At 44.7% G+C, this 22,586-nt stretch overlaps 1 protein-coding gene across 4 annotated transcripts in view; it reads left to right on the top strand.

Moving 5' to 3' along the window:
• The window catches only part of LOC311266825 (zinc finger protein 521-like), a 90,750-nt gene extending 68,495 nt beyond the window's left edge, over positions 1–22,255 (top strand). For all 4 annotated transcript variants that reach the window (XM_084369412.1, XM_084369414.1, XM_084369413.1 and 1 more), the window contains 3 exons: positions 4,243–4,374; positions 10,581–10,696; positions 21,489–22,255. In XM_084369412.1, coding sequence (XP_084225538.1) covers positions 4,243–4,374; positions 10,581–10,696; positions 21,489–21,518 — 278 coding nt within the window. In that variant the 3' untranslated portion in view covers positions 21,519–22,255. The remainder of the gene's footprint in view (positions 1–4,242; positions 4,375–10,580; positions 10,697–21,488) is intronic.
• The last annotated feature ends 331 nt before the right edge of the window (positions 22,256–22,586 follow it).

The raw sequence follows: 22,586 nt of genomic DNA, 5'->3' as shown, positions 1-22,586 counted from the left end.
TTTGGCAGTTTAGAAACTTGCTATTACACCGGCCTGTTAGTTTGACTGGACGAGCTTCGACTGCCATGTTAGTTCCTTTCTGTGGCTTTTCCAAAAACAACCCATTCCAGCCCACTAAATATTCTCAATTTGTTCCCCCACTTGTTTACTCATTACTTTCAGCAAAGAAGTGCCTTGATTGATGTCCTTAATATCATTTGTTAGAGTGTGCTGCTTTGGCGACACAAGCAGCATGGGTCCCTCTCAGAGTGAGCTTCAGAGAACCATTTCACTAAACCCCGAGAGAGGAGTGTAAATCTAAGTATCAGATTTTTTTTTTTTTCTCTTCCGAAGCCAAATGCTAAAAGTGATCCTGAATTCCCCTCCAAGTCAAGCGGCTCCTCAGCAGAATTGTTTAAATAGAGTAAGGGGCAGCGGCGGCGGCGGCAGTGGTGGTGGTGGTGGTGGGGGAAGCGCTGGTGGTGGTGTTGGAACGGAATAAGCCGAGGGAGAGTTTTTAATTAAGCAATGCCCTGCGTTATACTTAACTACACACTATTATCAGAAAGTTGGACTGTCTTAGTTACTTTAGTTGCAGCCTGTCAGTTGATTGGCTCTACGCGAACGGAGACGTCTATCAAATCCGCTGCCTTCAACTTACAGAATTCAATATGCTGCAGCTGGGTTACATAAAGAGTTCACTAAACTACGCAAGCCAGACCTGCAAGCCCCAGTGTCCCAAACAACCTTCAACAGCACATGAACTTCAGCCCGGATAAAAAAGTAAACAGCGCCGAGAAATAAAGACCATTCTTTTTGAGAGTAGTTCCTCCTCTCTCCCTCTCCCTCTCCTGTCCTCCACATGGGAGAGATATTAGGCGTTTGTGTTTTAAGGAGCTGTGAAATACATAAACCATGAGCCACAGGAACGCAAGGCCCTGTGGATATGCAGATGGGCTTACTTTGCTGGTGTCAGGGATGCTTTAGAGGGAGCAGTCGCAGGAGCAGTTCTCATCTAAAGGATTTTCTTAGGAGTGCAGAGGGACAGGGTGGTGGCAGCGGAGAACACTCGGGAGACTCGGAAACAGAGAGTCGGAGGAGGGAGAGAGAGGGAGAGGAGGGGAGAGGGAGAGAGCTGACAGTCCCCCGTGGCCCTGTAACTATATCCAGAGTCTGCTCGGCGCGCAGAGAGGGGTGGGGGCTCACGCAGGGCCGTGCTGATTGGGCAGCCCAGGAGAAGGGCTGGGGGAGCGACAGGAAGTGACCTCAGCCCAATGAGGCAGCTATAGGGGCGAGCGAGCTGACTTCCTCCCTTGGCTCTCACTAAGAAACAGGCTGCCAGCTTGATTCAACCCCTGTTACACTGCTGAATACAAACCCAGCCCTACTCAGACTGCTTTACAGGGGATAACAGAGCACAATTTACTCATTATAAATCTCTTTTTCTCTCTCAACCACTTTTCTCTTTCTTTCTTTTTTCTTTCTTTCTTTCTTTCTTTCTTTCTTTCTTTCTTTCTTTCTTTCGATTACCCAGCACTCTTTCAGTTTAGGGTTGTAATTAAACACATAAAGAAAGTAGTTGAACTTTATACTTAGTAGAATTTAAACACATATCACTTAATATATAGTCATCCTGTATAATATACAGTACAAATTAAAAACTTTTTTATCATTGATGAATCCTATTAAAGGTCCAGTGTGTCGGATTTAGCAGCAGAGAGGGACTGTAATAGTCATTAGTGTGTCATCACCTGAAACCACGAATCTGTTTCTGTCACCTTAGAATGAACCTTTAATATCTACAGAGGGAGCGGGTTCTCCTTTAGGGCAGTCCACTATTTTCTACAGTATCCCAGAAAAAGAGGGTGAGGCGAGGGGTGTTTAGTTGGTTGCTATCCAACACTGAATTATTCTTACTAACAAGTGTTGCCTGTGTTGATAAAACTCATCAGCTCCCTCGTTGTCCACAAACAGTTAATCCCATTAATCCATGAAAAGTAGTTTTTTTTTTTTTTTTTTTAAACTACAATGCCCAGCTGTTTTCATGAATTACTGAACCACTTTTTTTTTTTTTTTGAGGAAAACAAACACTATGGGTCAGTGTGGGGAAGTTGGAAAGAATTCAGAGAAAGTCTAACACATTGTTGTTTTATGTATATTTAAGTTATCTGGTTGGCAGTCAGAAAAACATAGAATAACACCAACCTTATTCTTCAAATTTGAAGCATACTGTATTAACATCCCTTTGCCATTTTTCCCTTGGTGCACCTGCTCACAGACATAAACACACACATGCACGCACACAAGGTCAGTCAGGCAGGTGCAGAGTTATCTGCATAATGAAGCAGGCCAGGTCTCCGAAGGGACAGCGTTGTGCACTAGGGTCAAACGAGGGCTGCGCATATGGCAGCAGAACAGATCTGTGAACCCTGCAGCAGGCTTGACCTTAGTGTACACCCTCACACAGACAAGCAAACTGAATGGTGATCAAAGAGGGCACTGATCCTCTTGCACGGCTGCGTGGATGCCCTCGTGCCACCCTCCTCCCCCTGTTTTGCTGATGCCTGCTGCTACACTTAGATGCACATGTAGGCTACACAATATCTCATCAGTCAAATGCGCAATTGCAGAACACGCCATCAACTTGTTCCCTTTTAAATGAGCTACCTTGATCGGCCTTTATCCTCTACCAGACAGTCACGTGAGAACTTTCTAATATTTAATGCTGTAGACACCGACTTATGTATTCCATATGTTTATGCTATTGAGAGAAGACTGTAAAAGAAGTTGAGGTCCTGTGTTACAGTAAAGACTTCAATATGCACACAATCCTATTGTTTCTTTTGGCACAGCAGGAGATGTTTCCATTCCCCCCTCTTCCTGGAAATATCAGGGGTCAGTGGGTTGCAGTTGTCAGAGTAAGTCAGGATCAATCTATGGGTGCAGAAATACTACCTCTTTTAATACCTCCAAATAAGAGACAAATTTACATGTTTACCGTTATCATACAGAATTTTTAACTATTAAAACAGTATCAGTTGTGGTTTTTAGCACAACTTCTAAACAGAAAAATAGAAAGTTGATGGTGAGCAACGAACAGATACAAAACATACAAACCTAACCTGAAACAAAAGGTGAGTTTCAGGTGAGTTTTTAGTAAAAGAAGGGAAGTTTGCTACATTTCCAGAGCAGGAGGTGCCTTGTCCGTTGCAGGTTACTATGTTAATGCACATCACCGGTTTCCAGCTGACATATTCTGCCAGATTTGCCTAAAGCGCCTTCGATTAACCCTCCACTCGGATCCTCCAGGGCTCGAGCCGGGCACAGCTGGCTAGGTGGATTGCGTATTTGTGCTTCTGGTACCCAGGGCCTATGTGGTGGGCACTGGGCTGTAGAGACCTGGGGATAAACCCTAGATGAGTCCCCGGTGTATCACCCCAACCCCCACTCCCCCCCCCCCCTTTTGCAGTAGCTGGCCTAATGTCAGGTTTGGCAGGAGTTTGATAGAGCACTAGTCTGGCCCCCGTGGCAGAGTGTATAGGCCTTTTATTGACGCACTGGAGATGGGCAGTTCTCTGGAAATCTGAGTCAGCAGATCGTTGTGCTGCAAACGACAAGTGTGCAGGTTCTCAGTCTGAACGACATTTATTTAAGCTATCAGTGGCCTCGGCTGAGGTGTGTTTAGATGGACGTGGAGGGAATTCTAATGCCAAGCAGATAAACCGGGAATCTGTCATGCTCTGTGTTCAAAATGTTGACATGTGAGCATGTTGTAAATGAGACTCGACAGTGATCAGATGGTTTGGTGACATTAAATGAGGGTTTTGGAAACTATGTTTTGAATGATTTCTTTTTGTCCCTCTGCACTTGATTTATTTTGATTCACCTTCTGCCTTACTTTCATTTTGATTTCTTTGGAATCCATTTGCAGACGCTGAAAAAAAAAAATGATTTTGCGATGTATGTGACTTAATCAAAAAGATGACGCTCACCATGTTCAAAGTGTGAGGCCTCGTCTGAGCGATTAGGACCCCGGCTGGCCATCTAATTTCTGCCTGATGGGAGCAGATCACACGTTATATTTCTTCCTGTCTGAGTCATGAAAATCACAGAAGGGACTCTTTTGCCACAAATTTGTTCAATTCAAATTTCATGTGAAAGTAAAAAAAAAGACAGAAAAGAAACGAGGCCTCTTGACATTCACGCTCCGCTTATTTTCCGTCTTACGATTTTCTGTGTGTTTTTGTTGTTTCTTCTCTGCAGAGGAAGGACTGAACCATGAATGCAAGCTCTGTAGTCAGTCATTCGACTCGCCGGCGAAGCTTCAATGCCACCTGATCGAGCACAGCTTTGAGGGCATGGGAGGAACCTTCAAGTGTCCGGTCTGCTTTACAGGTGTGTACAGTGCATGTGTTTGTACGCATGAGCGCGTTTGTGCATCATGCATTAGCAACCCGATGGACCTGATGAAAGGATAAAAAAGTTGTTTTCACTCGCATCTTAACTTTCCAAAGACTTCCACTCACAATATGCAAAGCTTTGCATTTCCATGCACTTTTTGTCTTATGTGAAAAGCCAAATGGGTTCCAAATGAGTTGGGAAAGGTCAAGCAAGCAGCTCGGCTAAAGCTGAGAGCAGTTTGCTGCATGTGGCTTTTTTATTTAGTCAAATTGCCTCCAAATCAAGGCTAGAGGAGTGTCACGAGGTGAGAGGGGGGAAAAAGAAAGAGAGCAGGGGGGAAGACAGTGTGAGCTGAGAGGAGATGGGGGGATGGAGGAGTGGGGAAAGAAAAGGAGATGTGCTAATTGTGGATGGCAGTGGTGCTGATAGCTGTAATGATCTCATCTGTCTCTGTGCGTGGAGGTGGAAGGACCGGACTCCTCCTGAGAGGATAGCGCCCTCCTTCAGTGTCAACAGGGTTAACTATCTCTATAATGAAATCTGCAAAGTCGTTAACTTCAGCTCTTCACTCTTTCTCCCTTCTCAGCTCTTTACTCTTCCTCGCCATTTTTTGGGTCCTCAGCTCATTTCCGTCTTTTGCGCTTCCTGCACCCCCCTTTGTCCATCCGTCGCCCAAAAAAACTCATTTGTATCTCCTCCAGTTATTACACCAATTAACATCATTAGCTCGCATTTTGAATTTTTTCTCAAATGTCCGCATTTTTCACCTCTTCATCCACCTCACCGCTCAGCTCCCTATTCCTTTTCCTCATCTCTCCTTCCCTCCACTCCCCTCCCTCCACTCCGCTCTACTTCTCTCATTGCTGTTTTGGCCTTATCTCTCTTTTAGCAGAAGCCTATTGATATATCCCCACCCCGAATCCCCCTCCACCCCTCACAGGGGTCTGGGCATTTAATATACAGAGCATGCCTCCTTCATCTGAGCCTTCATTTTCCACCGCCGGCTTTGACAGACAGGTCCCCCCTCTCCCTCCGCGTCCATATCGATCACGGCGCATGAGAGAGAAGGATGCTGGGAGGGGAGGAGGGAGGAGGGGGAGACAGAGTACACCCTCAGGACAGTGGTCGCAGTGCAGACAGACAGATGGGCGAAGGGCTACGGCGGTGGGGAAGGCAGGCTGTGGAGAGTGCGGATGGACTGAAAGGCCTCCCTCTGTTGGGGATGGAGGGGACAGGCAGACTGGAGTCAGAGCACTCAGAGGGAAAGGAGGAAGTGAGAGTTTAACTGACAGCTGTCCTTGAATATATTTCAGTTGAGCCTGGCATAAAGTAAAGAAAAGACATTACTTTTACACCCTAATATAAACTAACTATACATTGTTAGGTGGTGTAAGCAGGCTTAATGTGATAGATTTTATTGTTACCTTTAAGATATGCAATGCGGTGGAAAAATTAGCAATAAAGGAAGTTAAAATACTCTATTACTCCCTTCATTAAAAATTGTACTCCCGCCTGTCTCTTTGAAATTATGTTTATATATCACTTTATTTGCTAAAGCAATTACATCTTAAAGGAAATGTAAAGACACTTTTTATGATTGTTGTCAAAATTATGCAAATGAGACTGAAAAATGTTCACTGACACATTATTTCATTTGTTTTCCAACAAAATTTGAGAGGAAAGAATGATTAATTTAAGTATTTCATTAGTGCAACTTTGTTAGGGAAAGATGGTTAAATATTGAACTAGTTGCCTTTAATTCAATCAAGCCTAATCAAATATCAAACTCTATAACCCTGTATCACTCTACATTTTGAACCTAACTGCTTAACCATAATTTAGACTCACCAGATCAGCATCAAATTGTACTCACTCACAGATACCAGCCACCTAAATACGTGTGATGTTTTTTCATCAAGTTCGGTCCCTTTATCTGGATCCACACCAAAAGTTAATGGGGTCTGTTCTGGGCAGAGATCCATCCTCCATCCAAGTTTCGTGGAAATCCATTCAGCAGTTTTTGTGTAATCTTGGTCACAAACCAACAAACAAACGTACATGAGTAAAAAAACATAACCCAAGAGGGTTAGTGACTTGAAACACAAGACATAATGTCTTTTTTTAAATTCAAAATGATATAAATAAACATAATTTATAGTAGGGTTGAAGTATTTAAATGTATTTAAGTATAAAATCTATGAATAAATCATGCAGAATTACTCCCCATATACAGTATACAATCTATATCTTACTTGATTGTTATGTATTAACATATAAACACTGTTTTTATATCATAACTTGTTCAAACTGGAGCTAATTTGAATAATTTTATATAATGTTAGATCGTTTAATCTATACCAATGCATCATATTCTATTTTTGTATATAATTTTGTAGAACTACAAACTTATGTTAAGTACAAGTACTGTACTTCAAAACTGTACTACATGGGAAGATTTCGTTCTGGCCGGTTTTGTTTTGTCAGTGCCGTTGAGATGCTGTTGATGAACCACTGCGTGCACCATTGCAAAAACTTTATTTACAGATTAAAAGGATCCCTATTACAGACATAATGAGTCTGAACATAAAAGCCAAACTTTGATCAAACTAGGTGGCGGCAGTGATGGTGGCTGGGTCACTGAGTTCACTCGATTAACAAGGTTACTCTTTGTTTAAAAGATCATCCCCACTCGATGCCCGTGTTTTGGTTTGATCTACCCCCGCGTGACCCAAAACTCGGTGGGAGGTGGGGAGTGATTGTCATTCTTTGACACACCTGATTATCCTCAATCCACATCGAGGGGAACGAGGAGAGGACAAATCATGCCACAAAACAGACCGCCGGAAAGTGTTGGGGGGGGGGGGGGGTAAGTCGTAGACGCTAGACGAGGGGAGACAAAATAGAGGAGAAAAGGAGACAAAACTTGGAGGAAGCCGAGAAGGTTGCAACTGGCAAGTTTGGATGTGAGATGAAAGGGGGGAAAGAGAAGGAGGAAAAGAGAGCTGTGTAGGGGAGGGAGGGTAAATGGAGAGAGGTCCATAAGCCCCTGGATGATGAGAGAGAGGCTGACTCTCCCAGGACAGATTTGACAGGTTTCAGAAGTGGGGGAGCCTGCAGCTAGAAGTGTCTGCCTGCACCCTTAGGAGCAGCAGCGAGGGCTGGTGTGGAAATTGTGATTGGGAATATGTGCTTAAGACAAACAAAACAGAAGAAAGTGTGCCTGATGAAAGTCGTACGGTGTGTGTGTGCGTGTGTGTACGCTTTTTCGTCAACTTATGTCACAGCAGGAAGTAGAAAACTTGAAAAACTACAGGATGCTCGGCTTTCAAATCCGCAAGAGTCTGACAAATACAGTAGTTTAATTGGCTTTTTGTTTAGCTGCTGCCCACGTTCTGCTGGTGCGTGTCGTCAGAATTATCCCAACACCCCAAAAACATAGGCTTAGCTTTAACTCAAAATTACCAGTTATCAGCTTGCAGCTCCAAATCAACTTGTTTGTGTTGCCTCAGAACACTTGGATCAGCCTCTGCATTGTGAACTCTTGGATTAAGCAGAAACGAACACATGTAGGCTAGACGAATAAATAAATGAAAAGGAGAAAGGGGGGAAAAAAAAGGATAAACTTTTTTTTCCCTCCCCTGCACAAACAGCTTAGTATTGGTGCAGTGCAGCCTGCAGAGAGCACCACCCTGCCAAAATAAAGATGAGCTGGGGCCTGTAGTAAAGGAGACGTCTGCCATGGGCGGCCCCTGAGATCTAATCAGAGGGCTTAATATCCCCCACAGCGAGGAGACCTTGGCCCCTCAGCCCCCTCAGCCCTGACACCCCTGACGCCCAACCCGGCTCAGTGCTCTGTTCAGCTCCGCTCTGCTCTGGCTCCACGGCCAACAAACTCCACAAAGTTCTCTCTCTCCCTCTCTCTCTCTCGCTCTCTCTCGCTCCCTCCCTTATTCTCTCTCGCTCTCAGCAGGGAGAGACACAATGGCCAGCCACTGATCCTGTTTGGATGTGGTTTTGGATTATTTCTTCCTCGTTTCTCCATGTCCTCATTTTAACCCTCTTGGAAGACATGCCGCTGTCTCTCCTCTGAATGGGCAATGCCATGGCATATCTCATATGTGACTCGCGCTGCCAAATAGCGATACTCTGTCCCCTCATTTCCCTTTATCACAAGTTGCATGCTAATTTGAAGAACGATGATGAAGACAAAGAGAGTCTTTATTTTAAAACGCTGCATTTCCCAATCATCTTAAGCGATCATAAATACGGCCCAAGCATTTTAAAATGTCTAACTGTTGTACATAAATTAGCTGAAAAGTTGTTGAGCTTCCATTTAAGTCTTTAAGTCCATTCATTATTTATTGTTCTTACAGGAGACCTGCCCATTAGTGCATTTTAGGCTCTCACACTTTCAATCATCGCACACTTGCATATGAATGAATGCGGAGCTATAAATGCATATAACTGATTAAATGCGTGTCTTACTGGAGCTGGACCAGATACACATGTAAACAGCCAGAAACAGCTACCATGACATCTCAGTTGTGTTGTGCCCTATTGTACAGTATTTGAAGGCCCCCCAAGTCTCAAATCCATTTTTATTTTTGCTGTATTGACTTTTTCCTCCTCTAGCCAAAGACATAATGAAGGCTTCCTGCAGCTGCTGTGACCTGCTTCTGTACAGTATATGCAGACAAAACACAGCAAAAGAGAAAAGCTATTGTTTATCAGCGCTTTTTTCCCCGAGCAGAGCATGTATCCCCCACAAAGAAAATTGTCATCTTTCTCAGAGCATAACAGAGGCACAAGTGTGCGTGATAGCCGAGGCCTTAACCTTGAGGGTAAATGTTTTGTAACCGACTGTAAAAACCAGCCATCTATCTGGAATTATGTTTGTCTTCATATTGCTGTGGTCGTTAGTTTCAGAAATGGACCATGGAGTTGTTGTTTGTTCATTAGCGGAGGTTTGTTCATTTCTGGTTAACATGCCGCCATGTTCCAGAGACAGCTGTCATCCAGGCATTAGCAGTCTGCAGGCGTCCCCACCAGTGAGTCTGCTTTGAATCTAAACTTTTATTTCCCAGGTCAGGAGTGTGACATTCAATGAAGCCGAGTTCGTCTCAAGTGTGCACGGCTCAATAATTAATAACCGCTCTCCCAGGTGAGCTCAAATTGGGACACGTTAATGTTGCAGAGGCCCCGCCACGGGGCTGCAGCGACCCCAAAGCCATCTTCCGACAGACACCTCACCTTTTGTGGCTGTGCTTTTTCTTCCCCCCCTCCCTCTCCTCCTGGCCCCACGGTGCACGCATTAGAAGAAAAGTTATTTTGAGCCGTAAGAAATTCAAATGAAGCCCCCACATGCTAACTTTTCCAGAGCATCCAGACCTTTGAGATTAGACAGCCATCCTTAAAAGCACAAGGGTCCGGGATAACAAACGGCATGTTTGAAGTGCTCCTTGGAGGATGCAGACACACACACTCACACACAAACACACACACAAACTCAAGACACACAATTGCATCCCCCTTAGCTTCTCAGTGTGGACTATGACTTAATTAAAGCACAAATGTATGGTATATGTTTTAAGTGCCAGCGAGTTGTGTGTTTATATGACGGTGAATGGAGTCTGCGTCTGCATGAATAAGTAGTGCAACATCATGAATATTTATATTGTCAATATAATTAGCTATGTAGACTAATGGAGGCCATGTTTTGCACTTGAAGCCATGCCAATTTTTTGTGGTTGTTTATTTTCCGGCTTGTTGTCCCCACAGTGGCGCTAAATAAAGAGCATCATTATTCCCAAAACATTATGCATTCACTCACTCTAGTGCCATGAATGTGACCACTCTAGTTTCACTGTTAACATCTAAATTGTTCTCCGTGCTTTTTTTTCAATTATATATCTCATAACAATGTTTTTTTCTCTTGTTGTTGATAGTGCATTCATTTGTTTGTAATTAAGTAATTTTCCTTGCCATTTGACATAGTCTTTCTTCAATTTTTATTCAGGCAGATGCAATTATGCTGTTGCCTTTGTTCCCTTAATGCAGGCAACGAGGCCCTACTCTAATTTGCACACAGTTGACAATGAGTAGCAGAGTAGAGGCATCTCAGAGCGGAAGTTTTAAAAAAAAAAAAATGTTTTACTGACATTTATCTTCTCCTCTGTCCCCGTGTCTCCTCTCCCGCGCAGTGTTTGTCCACGCCAACAAGCTCCAGCAGCACATCTTCTCAGCCCACGGCCAGGAGGATAAGATCTACGACTGCTCGCAGTGCCCACAGAAGTTCTTCTTCCAGACAGAGTTACAGGTGAGCCTCAGGCTGGCTGAGCGCAAAAAAAAAAAAAAAAAAAAGGCCACCAGCCCGAAAGCGCGACCGCTAATCACACACGACAGCTTAACAAACACTAAACACCGCTCGCCTGCACTCCGGCTGTCCCCTCCGTCCCGGCTGGGATGAGAGACTCAGAAGGAATTATTTCAGTCCGTTTCCAAAACTCATTTGTGATGTGCAGATATGATTTGATTTGCTTATTAGACCAGCGGAGCACTAAAATATCTGGAATTAGAGGATTAGTGGAATGTTCGTTTTTGAAGAGGTAATTACATACAGTGCAGAGGCAAAAACACAGTTGAGTCAATATGCCTGCATCTCCCCTCCTAATCACAGAGGAGGCCTCATGGCTAAATATGAGCTTTGTCCTCTGGGAGACCGTATCTGCCCTTCAACAAAGTTAGTAGTTGGACTTATGAACTCGCAATGTTCGAGAGATAATCCATTTTCTAGCAATCTTTCTCCCAGGTCCTTTGAGGGCCTGAAAAAATGAAAGAGACCTTATTATATTATTTCACTGCGGTGGTGTTTTCAAGCAGCTCTGTTTTGTTTGGGGGATCCTCTACCGTGCACATGGCGCACTTCTCATATCCAGATCTTTTTTCTATCGCCTTCTGAAACTGAATCATTAAAACATGAGCAGTCTATAAGCACCGCGTTCAACCCAATCAGTGAAATTGTTCTTAATTCGCCTTAAAGCACAGAGAGAAAGCCAGACTGCATCCTTCAAGTGCATCTACCTTAGAACTTGGATTAGCAGCAGTATGTATTAACGGGTAGCCAGAGGAAGCATCCAGGGCTCGGCCGCCCATTGATCGGCAACGATTTTCATATTGAGATTCAGGTTGTAAACACAGAGGCGTGTGTCTGCCAGGAGGAAGGTGAGTGTGATCATTATCTGCTGGTCATTTGAGCACGGCAACCATGAATAAAACAATCCACCGTCCACCAACATGCAGCTCCACCACCGAGAAGGTTATTTAACAAGCCTCGTGCTCCACCGAACTGCCAACGTGGAGTCTTTTCATTCATGCCAAGGCCTCCTCTTTATCACATTTTCATCTCTCATTGGTGCTCTCTATACAGCGAGGGTTGTTGCAGGTACCTGTAAACAATCTCAAATAACCTGGGGATGTTTTCCTACTTTTTTCGTTTGACATTTTTTGGAATGAAGTGATCTCCGCCTCCCGGAGGTGTTGTTTCATGCATGATTATATTGTTTTACACCGTGTGTGAAGAGACAAGAGTAGAACATGAAAGACCTATGGCACTTTGTTGTGAAACGGGGGGTTATGAAAGCCGAGCAGGACTGAGCTTTGGGGATAAGGCGATCATTATGCTCAACCTGTGTCGCGCTCTAAAGGCAGTCCCATGTGAATGAATGCTCACACTGTATCTAGTACATATATAATGTGGACACATACAGAGAAATTCACAATGTGCTGAGTTTATTAACTGTGACCAGCTCAAAGTTTCCATAAGTTTTTCAAAGATCCAACATTATCTTAAGCTGGAACTCCTGAACGTAGTGTTGGATGTGAGCTTATAGGTAAGCCTTCAACAAACAGTGCAGGTTGGAGACTTGTTTTTAGTAGTTGTTTGTTTGCAGTTGCCATTTCCCATGCATCACACTTCAAAATGTCTCACTGACACGGGGCAGTCGTTTGTCAGTCTGTCTGAAGTGGAGCTGTCTTCCAGCAGCGAGAGAAGTGGAAGCTCTCTCTCTTTGCCAGGTCTTGAGTTTGGAGTTTCTCCCTGTTTCTCCCTGACACTCTGGCCCACTCGCCGGCTGCCTGGGCTCCTCATCTCTCACAGTAGTCGGAGGGGTCAAAGGGCCAGTGCAAGCTGGGAGACGGAGCAGCGAGAGGGAGAGCTGCCACGGCAGGTAAAGGGAAGCAGGAACGATATTTTATTAATTTGCTGCTGAGATCCTGAAACAGACCAAAGGCTGTGACAGGTATCCAGTGCACCGCTCCACATTCTCCCCCACCGCCTCCCCCCGTGAACTCTACCCTGCGAGGGGCTAGCCAATTTTCGCCAGCCTGTCGAGATGGATGATGGGAGAGCATCCGTCTAATCAGCCCTCCTAGGACCCCCCGCCCAGCCGCCCCCCTCAGACTGGCCAGATTGACTGACTCCTGGGCCTGTGTGCCCCAGAATCCAGATTCCAAAGGAGAATAATCTCTCTTGCTCTCCCTCTCTCTCTTCCTCTCCCCTCTTTCTTTCACAGACAAAAAAATAAGCACTGAGATGCATAGACCACCATTCCCCTCGTAACTCTCCAGAGGCCTCCCCTCCACCATCACACACGCTCACACAGCCTCCACCCTGCGCATTCCTCTCCCTCACCCCATTAAAATATGGAGCAAAGTCTAGATATTTCATGAGGTGCTGATGGGGAGGGCAAGCGGGCTGGCTGTGCAGCGCTCATCCTGACCCTCAACTGCTGCCCACCCCTTGAGCAACTAGGAGACGAGGAGACTTTCCTGCATCCTCTCTCCCAAATAAGCTCCACAGTCCTGTCATTTTAAAAGCAGCCACCCCTTATGAGAGAGAAAAATCTCTCCAGGTTCTCGCGAAGGCCACATTGCAATGTGAAACTTGATAATAAACTTCCTTCTCCCCTCGCGTTGGCTTCAGATACAGTAGCTTTTCACATTTGCAAAGGGAACTGAGCCACTGACAATGCTGCTAGGCTGGATTAATTAGGCAGATTCATTAACTGATGGGTGCGCAGTATTAGCCACAGCTTAAATCTGACATTTCTCTGAGTGCAGTTCATTTGTGGAGAAACGCGCAAGTTCAGCTCCTCCAGCGATGCGGCGGCGGTGGCGGCGTACACTGGAGGGGGCGCAATCGGAGACGCTCCTCTCCCAACGATCCCGATTCCTCCGTAGACGAGACAATGAGATTGAAGTTACACAACAGCGAAGATGACATTTTCAGCGTGAGATTCCCTTGTTTCTTTTAAGCTGGGCTTTCTTTTCTCCCCCCCCCCCCTTCCATCCTCCAATTTCATTATCATTCCTTGGAAGTGACACGAGATTGTAAGTCATGTGTTAAGTCGACGGAGGAGTGGAAAAGGAAGGACCGGGGTGCCGTACGACTGCTCCCTCTCTCCTCAGACGCCCGCAGGACACGTACCTTAATTGGAGTGTCTTTTAAAAGGATTCCTTCAAAGACAATCCGAAGCTCCCTGGCCTTAATGAGTGCCGAAAGTGACAAGAGCACATCTGCATCATGTTCTACTTCCACACACAAATGAGATCCTCCTCTCCCCGTGTGATAGCCATTATTGCCAAGCTGTGACCAATTCCACTGTTTTAATTAAGCATATTTATAGGCTTCACGGTCAGCAGGTGTAAACAGCTATGCGTGCCATAACGTGCGTCGAAGGCTGAAAACGAGAGATGGACAGTGGGAGAGAAAGGAGGGAGTTTTATAATATTATAATGCAGGAATTACTAAAGTTGATCCTCTCTCCTCAGTATTTCTTTTCTGCTTTCCTTTTCATGAAATCTTAAGAATCCTCCTCACGCAGCACAGAGACTTAATTCCCCAGAAGTTTTTGCTTCTTGTTTTTTTTTTTTTCTTCTTCCATGAATTTTAAAATATGCCCCGAAAAACGCCCTAACTGCCCCGCGTCCCAAAAGTGTCTCACAAAAAGCGCAGCTACGTGTGTTTGTCCCCAAGCGGCTCTCAAACACCCCATATCGTCTTGAATATCTTGATCTGCCAAGTGTGACAGCTCTTCACGCGTTTGAAAGTTGTATATATATTTTTCTCCCTTTTATATGACAACTTGTTTTCTTCTTCATCACCCCAGGTGCTCACAATTCTGTCACCGTTTCAAAAAGTTGCACTACAAAATAAAAGAACAATGAATTAGAAGAAGAAAAAAAGGAAAAAAAAAAAAAAACAGCTGCTTGTGAAGCGCCATCATTAATATTTAAGCTTATTTATAATTACGTACAACACTGTACACACACTGTAAATGGGGACATAAACACCCTTAGATGACGAGTGATGTATCACAATAGTGGTGTTCTAGTTTTGTAGGTGGATCAGAATTAGACAGCATGACAGACCTAATGATCCTGGGAGGATATTCTCTTTCTCAGTGCGGGCGTGTGTGTGTATACATCTGTGTGCGTGCTGTATGTATTTGTCTTTGTGTCTGTCTCTCCGAGGGTCTGATATGTGCATGCAAACACTTTGTCTGGAGGGAGACATGACAAAAACTCCCAGAAGCCTTTGAGCTGTTCTTTTTTTCTTTTTCCTGTGTTGCACCACTGGGGAAAGTTAAATCCAAACAAAGAGGAGACGCTCGGCGTACTGTGCTAGAATCCATCACCGGATCTCTCCCTCAAACATGTCTCCTTTACTTTTTCTTAGTTGACTTTTTCAGCAACTTTGATAATGCCATTTTAAGCGCTTCTCAGGAAAAAAAAAAAAAAAATCACTACAGGTTTAATTTGCTGCCTGTAGTGATTTGATTTTCAAGTGTCTATTACGCCGTTGATGTTAACAAAATGCAGCAGAGGCCAGAATAAACAGCATTAGAACAATTATTCCCTCTCGAATTTTTCCATGTTCGCGCAGCACAACAGCAAAGTAATTTAACTCTTCAGTTAGGAATTTGAACGACACTGGTCAATTAAAAGCCAATTTTCTGATTCGCTCCTCCATTTCGGTGGGAAAACATGAGAGTGCACATCGACTCTCGCCTTCTCGTGCGGACGCGGAAAATGCGGGAGAAAATTTAGTCCTCAAAAAATCTCCGTATTTGTGAAGTGGCATATCTAGCAGCACAGGAGAGGAGAGGGAGGGAGGGAGGGAGGGGGACGCTCTGTAGCATCCCTAGTCAAAGTCTGTCCCTGACTGAAGTGGTTAAATGTGAGAGTAATTGTGTTTTGTTTCTGGGACTGACATGTGGAACCCCATGGACCCCATCTCCCTCCCAGTGACAGGCAGAGATCCTCCCCCCTCGCTCTGTCTAATTAGAGGATGTAGCCCAGGGCTCATGTCCCAGGAAGACCCATCCCCCTCCCAAGATGGCTCCCCTAAGAAAGCCCTTAATTGGGTTCTTTAGTCATAGTCTTCATTTTGGCTGGAAAGGCATCTGTGTGTTGCTATCACCTCAGAATACAGTTTGTATCGCTCTCTTGTGTTTTTTTTTTTTTCCTCTCCCTCTCGCTGGCCCTCTCTCTATTGCTCTCCCTCTCTCCCCTCTCCCCGTCTCCCACTCTCTCCTCACTTAATGAGGCCCCATAATAACACAGCAGTTGTGCAGTTGTTTTGCTACCTCAGTCAAACAGCAGGATCACTGCATAGTGTGTTTCTAGTACCATTCACTTGTCTACTTAGACAGGGTAATGAGTATCATTTGGAGCTACAAAGCACCAGCCCACAAAAAGGGTGGTCCGTCATCTCTGGTTACACCTCAGAAGCATTTGCTCGGGGTAGTTAGACATCTAATCAAAGCATTTGAAACATTATAGATTCATTATATATTTCTTTTTAACAGCGCGAAAATGACCGGACACAAAAATGACACACATGGAAGACATTGAGATCCACGGCCGAGTGCTGTTACTGTATGACCACGACTCCCCGGGCACCTCACTTCAAACAAGACAGTCTGTTACCAAGGAGACCAGGCCGGTTGTGGCACAACAGTGTTTGGGGTCAACCCTCCCTACGGCCTGATAAGTGATGACTGTGGAGAATGCCAACTGCCGTATTATTTATTTATTTGATTGTGTTGTTCATTGGCTAAACTAGCCAGCAGTAAGCCTGGCCTGAGGTCAAAGCAGGAAAGGATTACTCCCTCAGTGGACTGGTCAACAGTAGGGAATGCACAAAGGGAGGACTGAGTCAATACTGGACCGAGTTCAACACACCATTAAACATCAAGGCAGAATGCAGCACTCTTGTCCTTCTCCACAGCAGTTTGGAGCGATAAGAAAACACATGGTGTCAGATTTTTTTTTTTTTCCCCGAGAAACAATGGGGGTCGGTATTGATTGAGGTCCATTGTTCATCTTCCAATCACAACGCCAACATAAATTAGCCAAAAATATCCGAGTGGTTTCATGGCTTAAAGTCACCCTGCAGTTCGGAGCCTGGAAGAAAGACCACAGGTTCTTTGTTTTAGCATCGTTTGATGACGTTCTCGTCTGCGTTAATTAAATTCCTGAGTGATGAGTACGGGTGCGCACAGGTCTCAGTGGTTTTGTGCACACTCCCCGTGCTCCAGATGCAGCTTTGCAGACTTTACTGTACGTCAGCCATGCGGGGTAAAAGAGAGGAACTCGGCACAGACTGATAAGACTTTTAATCAGAGCTTAGAGAGGGGGATGTTTATAGTTTGGACGGTTCCTTTGAATTTCTTTTTTTTTTTTTTGATTGCAGATAAACTAAATAAGACACTTTAGCCACAGGGTTAAAAATGAATGCACTTAACTCTTCTGATTAAATCATTTCTTTATTGAGTAAATCCTTACTTTAAGTAATATTTGACAATAGCAAATTAATGGTTTGCTGCTGGACAAGTTTGTTAAAGGATATAAATAAATGTCTTCATCATAGAAGTAATCGTTAACGAACTAACTTAACTGCAAAACGTTAAATATTTTTTACATTTTTCACAAGTTTTCTCCACATACAAACCAAATACAAATCAATACCCAAAACCCAACTTAAACATGCGCCCACACTTGCACACAGACCAAACTCTCCTTAACTGGGACATTTACAGTGTGATTGCTACTTTACGCACCATTATGACATCTGTGCTCAAGTAAGAGTACAGTTACATTCCTAATATATTACTCAATTTAATGTCTTGCTCAATCAAAAAAATACTAAAGTAAAAGTACAAAGTATTCTTCTCAAACAGTACTCAGAGTATTAGTTACTTTTTAACCATTGTAATGAGTTAAACTATAGAATTAAAAAAAATTGTACCCAAAAAATGACTTAAAATTACAATAATTTGAGTAGCTGTAATTAGCTGCTTGCACCCCTGCATTTTATTGCAGTTCTTCCGGCCTTACTGTGCAGATCAATTACATTTTGGGTTTGATTCTTACTGTACATGAGACTAAGATACTGACACACAAAGAACTTTGTCATTTAAACAATGTAATTAAAGGATTTGGTATTAGTTAACAGCTGCAGTATGTTAACATTAACACATTTATTTATGCTTATATTAAGTATAATTTCATGCATTAATCTTAACGTGGGCTCAATTTGAATGCAATTAATGATACATGTAATACTTACAAATAAATTGCTAGAATTGAAGCTGCAGTGAGTTTGAAGGCTAAATAATGCGGCAAATTCTGTTCAGCTCACCTAATTTGCTTGAGAAGCCCTGAAAAAACTAAAGCTTCAAAAGTCGTTATTGCTCACTCAGCTCTGTACGCGCTCGATGAAGGCTGGGTTTAACGCTACATGCGAGATAACACCAGGTAGAAGAGCAGACACAGTGTGCATACCGTAACATGTGCTCTGCAGGTATTAACACCGCGCTAATCAAACATAGTTAGCGTTGCGATTAAGCTTTACATCTCCTCTCTGTGATGTTGGACAATGTGAAGATTGTCTTTAATACAGCGAGATCAGATGAAAGAGAGGACGTGTCTGCTGGTCTATTGGCCTTCCTTTTGCAGGGCTGATGTAAGAGATGCACCTCTGTTGCCTCACTGGAGACCGGGTGCTATCGATGGAGACCAGAGCAATGGGGAACGACATAAAGAATGATTAGTTAATAAATCAACTCCCCGGCCTCCTTGCACTTTCCTACTCTCTGCTTCTCTTCCCCAATCGTTCTTTTTTTTTCCTCCTCACCCTCTCCCTCTCTGCAGCCGCGTTAAATTCCTAAGACATGTTGCACCTGTTTGCATGGGTACACAAGACCCCTGCCGGATGTTCCCCCTCCTCCTCCACCACCCCTGAGGGCGTTGCAGTAGGGTGATGTAATCAGATGAAAGTGGTGGTTTAACGGTGGCACAGAGCCGGTGAGAGAATAGGAGAGGAGGAAGAGGCTCGCTCCGAGCCAATGCAGCCAAGTCTTCATAAGGGAGAAGCGGGTGCGCATTATTGATCAGAGCAAAATTTAATTTAGTGGAGAATTGACTGCTATGGTTTACCTGAACACTGCTGGTAACTGGGCCCTGCAGCAGGCCTGTGTGGCCAGCAGGTGGTTGAAAGGATCGAGGAGGAGATTAAGGGTTGGATAGAAGGGAAGGAAATGGATGATAAGGGGAATGGCAGAGTTTCAGGGGGAATAGGATGGCATTGAAGGAGGGAGTCAGGATGAGAGCTAAAAGGCTTAATGGAGGGCATCTAATCCTAAATTGCAGTGATTCTGGTGTGACACCATTAGTGACATCCTCCTTGCCGGGGCAGTGGACATTCGGGTCATTTTCCCACACAAGATGTGAATTTCACATCTAATTTGACATTTGCGGCTGGGTACTGTAGGTATTTAACTTACACAGCGCTGGTGCAGAGGTACTTGAAGAACTTGACAAGGATGGAGATTGGAAAGTGAATTTCCGCCCTCCCTCCCTTCTCCCACCTTCCATAGTCATACACAGAACAGTTTATAGCTACTCTGCGGAGTTCGGTATCCACAGAGATAAAGGTATCAGTTTCATTTTCTTTTAACGTTTTTTTTCCCCCCCTCTTTTCCTCTATTTCCCTTTAGTCTGCATGGCTGCCACAGCCGCTGAAGTCGTTTAACACCGTCCTTGAGAAAGCCCTCAGTGAGAAAACTCCTGGCATGTTTAAGAAAAAGGTAGAATGCAGTGTGTGTCAGACAGAGCTGGGACATGCAGTGGGGGGAGCCATTCCCCAGAGGGGTTATTTTCCCCTCTAATAGCTGTTACGAGCCCTACATTATATCCAAGGAGCTACGTTCCTTTGGGGTCCACAGACACACACACACACACACACACACCTAGACGCACTGGCACACTCACACAAAGGCATGCACACTCAGTCGAGCACAAATTTTCTCTCTCTGTTTCTCTCTCTTCTACACACACACACACACTGACACACACACGGGCACACACACTCAGTCCTAGCCGCTTTGCTCTCCTCGTGTCAATATCCTGCCATTTGAAGTCACGTACTGCAGGGGCTTCTGGGAGTCGCCGAGGAGCCAGGCTGACGGGTAATGGGCCGCATTCATTAATAAGGTTGCCGTGCTCCTGTCCCTCCTCAGCAACGCCAAGGATGTCTTCACCGGGGGGTAGGGGGGGGTTGGTGGAGTGTAAGGCGGGGGGGAGGAGGTGAGGTGGGGCGAGAGAGAGAGAGAGAGAGAGAGAGAGAGAGAGCGTCCCGTGGGGAGTCTCCTCCCAGACTCACTTAAAGGAGCTTTATTTCAGCAAGAGAGGAGAGAGGGAAGCAGAGGAGCTGTCCGGGGCCGCCTCTTTAAAAAAGGGAGAGCAGGGCCCAGGCGAGCCACGCTAACCCTTACAGGGGTCACACTCCTGCTCCCCGTCAAACAGCTTATTACCCCACCTGTCGGGGAGTAATCGCCCTAGCTGAAAGGAAAGCTGTCGAGGTGTTTAAACGCTTTATATGGAGGCGGCCGAAAGGGTAAAGAGGGAAGGAATGAATGCAAGGGGGGCTAATAGTCGTCTCCCAGCACTGCCCGAGGGATTCTGCACCAACAGGACTGAAGGTGACTGCTTTGGTAAACCTTCTCACTGAGGTTGCAGTAATCATTTCAGATCTCGCTTCCCGTAGCCGAGCAGTAAACACGTCATTTCACATACTCGTGCACTTAATCCTGCTCGACGAAATGTATGTGTGCACCGGGGTGTGTGTGTATCTGTGCATGCATGCGCGCTGATGACTCTGTGACAGGTGTGTCTAGTCCATGCCAGTTTAGAGAGTCCAAGGCCGTGTTTTAAACAGAGCGCAGCAAGTGGGGCATGTAGTTTGCATTAAAGGGATTAGCAGTCACTTCAAAAGATGACCTGGATTCAGCCCACCAGGGACACCAGTTACACACCCCCTGGTCCACACTCCCTTTAAAGAACCTGGCACAGCTGCCCCACTACAACCACTCTCAACGGTCTGTGTGCGTGCCTGCATAAATTTGGGAGATACAGCAAAACAGGGCGATATTGTCAGCTTGTTATCCTGTCATGGTAAATTGTGCACCGTTACATATTCGCAGCGGGGTGGAGGATCAAATCATCAGCGGCCTCACCTGCACCTATTTTTCAACTTTTTTTTATTTATTTTTTTCCTGCACTGTACGTTTGCAGCACATTCAATACACGGAGGCGCTGGATAAACAAGACTCTCAGGATGATATTCCATCAGGTGTGTCAGCGCCTTGTTATGGATTTGTTTCCATGGACACAGCCTTTGATCGGGAGGCAGGATTTCTGAAGAATGGGATGTTATCTGTCAGTGGTCCGGCGCCTTTGTGTTAGACCAAGACTTAACTACGCTTAATCCCAAAGCCAACCGCTATTGATCCACAAACAGATTTGCGTTGCGTGTAAGTTAATTGGATCTGGGTAATGACGAGCTAATAAAGATGACGTTCAAATGCCGAGATAATCACAAGCCGTGCTTGTCAATCATAACATTTCAAGGTGTAGGACATTAGTGTCCTTGCTATGGAAGATTAATAATGTTCCAATGTCCTTTTAATGAAAGGGAAGGAAAATGAAAGATCCATTTGTTGTATGTGATCATAACGTTTCCCCTGTCTCTTTTTGTGTCCTTGCAGAACCACACGTTGACTCAGCACAGCAGCTAACATGGCAAAGATCAGTGCCGCGGCCAAGAACAAGGATCGCATGACGCGAAGAACAATGTCTGACCGCCAATTACTGCCGGTGCAGTTTCCCACTGACTGTCTTGCACTGAACTTTCGATTCAGTTACACCACATGGAATCATGCCACAGCAAGAAAAAAGAAAAGCAAAGCAAAGAAAAATAAAAGAAAGAGGGGGAAAGAACATTAAACGAACCCTCTCCATTCTTTACTAACCATTATTTCAAAAATAAAGAAAAAGCCAACTTGTTTGTACATAGAATTCTTCATGTGTTGCTTAACTACAGCTATATTGCAATCTTATACAGTATTTGCCAATGTACAGTTGAAAATGTTTGTCCAAAAAAAGGAGAAGGGGGTAAAAAAAAAAAAAAAGGTCAATAACATTGTTGAACAGACCAGATGGGACTCAACCAGTTGTGTAAAGGAGAAACAGGGTGCCACGGAGAGCATAGGAAGCTGTAGGAACCGGCAAGTGTTGTCAGGAGGACTCTTTTCATCAGCGCTACTCCTACCGCGCAGTATGTCACTCTGTGTCCTGACATGGTCAATCATTACGGGGGTAGGAAAGCTCGATTCACCAGCATAGGCTGAGGTCTTGTCTGCGTGTCCGTCGTAATATGGCTGCCAGAGGACCAGCTGAGAACGGCGGTGCGACTAATCTGCACTGCCTGCGCCGGAGTTCAGACGAGAGAAAAAAGGAAAAAAAAAAAAAACAACAGAGAGAACAGAAAAACAGGACAGGATGCTGATATATGCAAACGCAGTGACACAGATTTGGAAAAGGCTAGTTCCTCTGGTTGGCTCGTGAACAGAGGCGTGAAGCTCCCATGTGGCTCTCAGAGCATGGGGAAATCTCCAGCCCACTGACTCAACCTGTACATTTCTGTTGTTAATGTTTACTGCTCGTTGAAGCCTGGAGATTACTGGAATTTTTCTTTTTTTTTTTCTTTTTATGTTTTGTTATCTCTACATATTTTTTCGCAGTGGGGGAGTTAATCCATTCGGATTTGGGGTCATGAAGACAGAACACAATTTCAGTCTGTCTTA

Source organism: Pagrus pagrus (genome assembly GCF_965226575.1).
Source record: "Pagrus pagrus genome assembly, chromosome: 12".
NCBI classification, from domain to species: Eukaryota; Metazoa; Chordata; class Actinopteri; order Spariformes; family Sparidae; genus Pagrus; species Pagrus pagrus.
The sequence above is the reverse complement of the archived record's forward strand: the minus strand, read 5'-3'. Positions and strand labels throughout refer to the sequence as shown.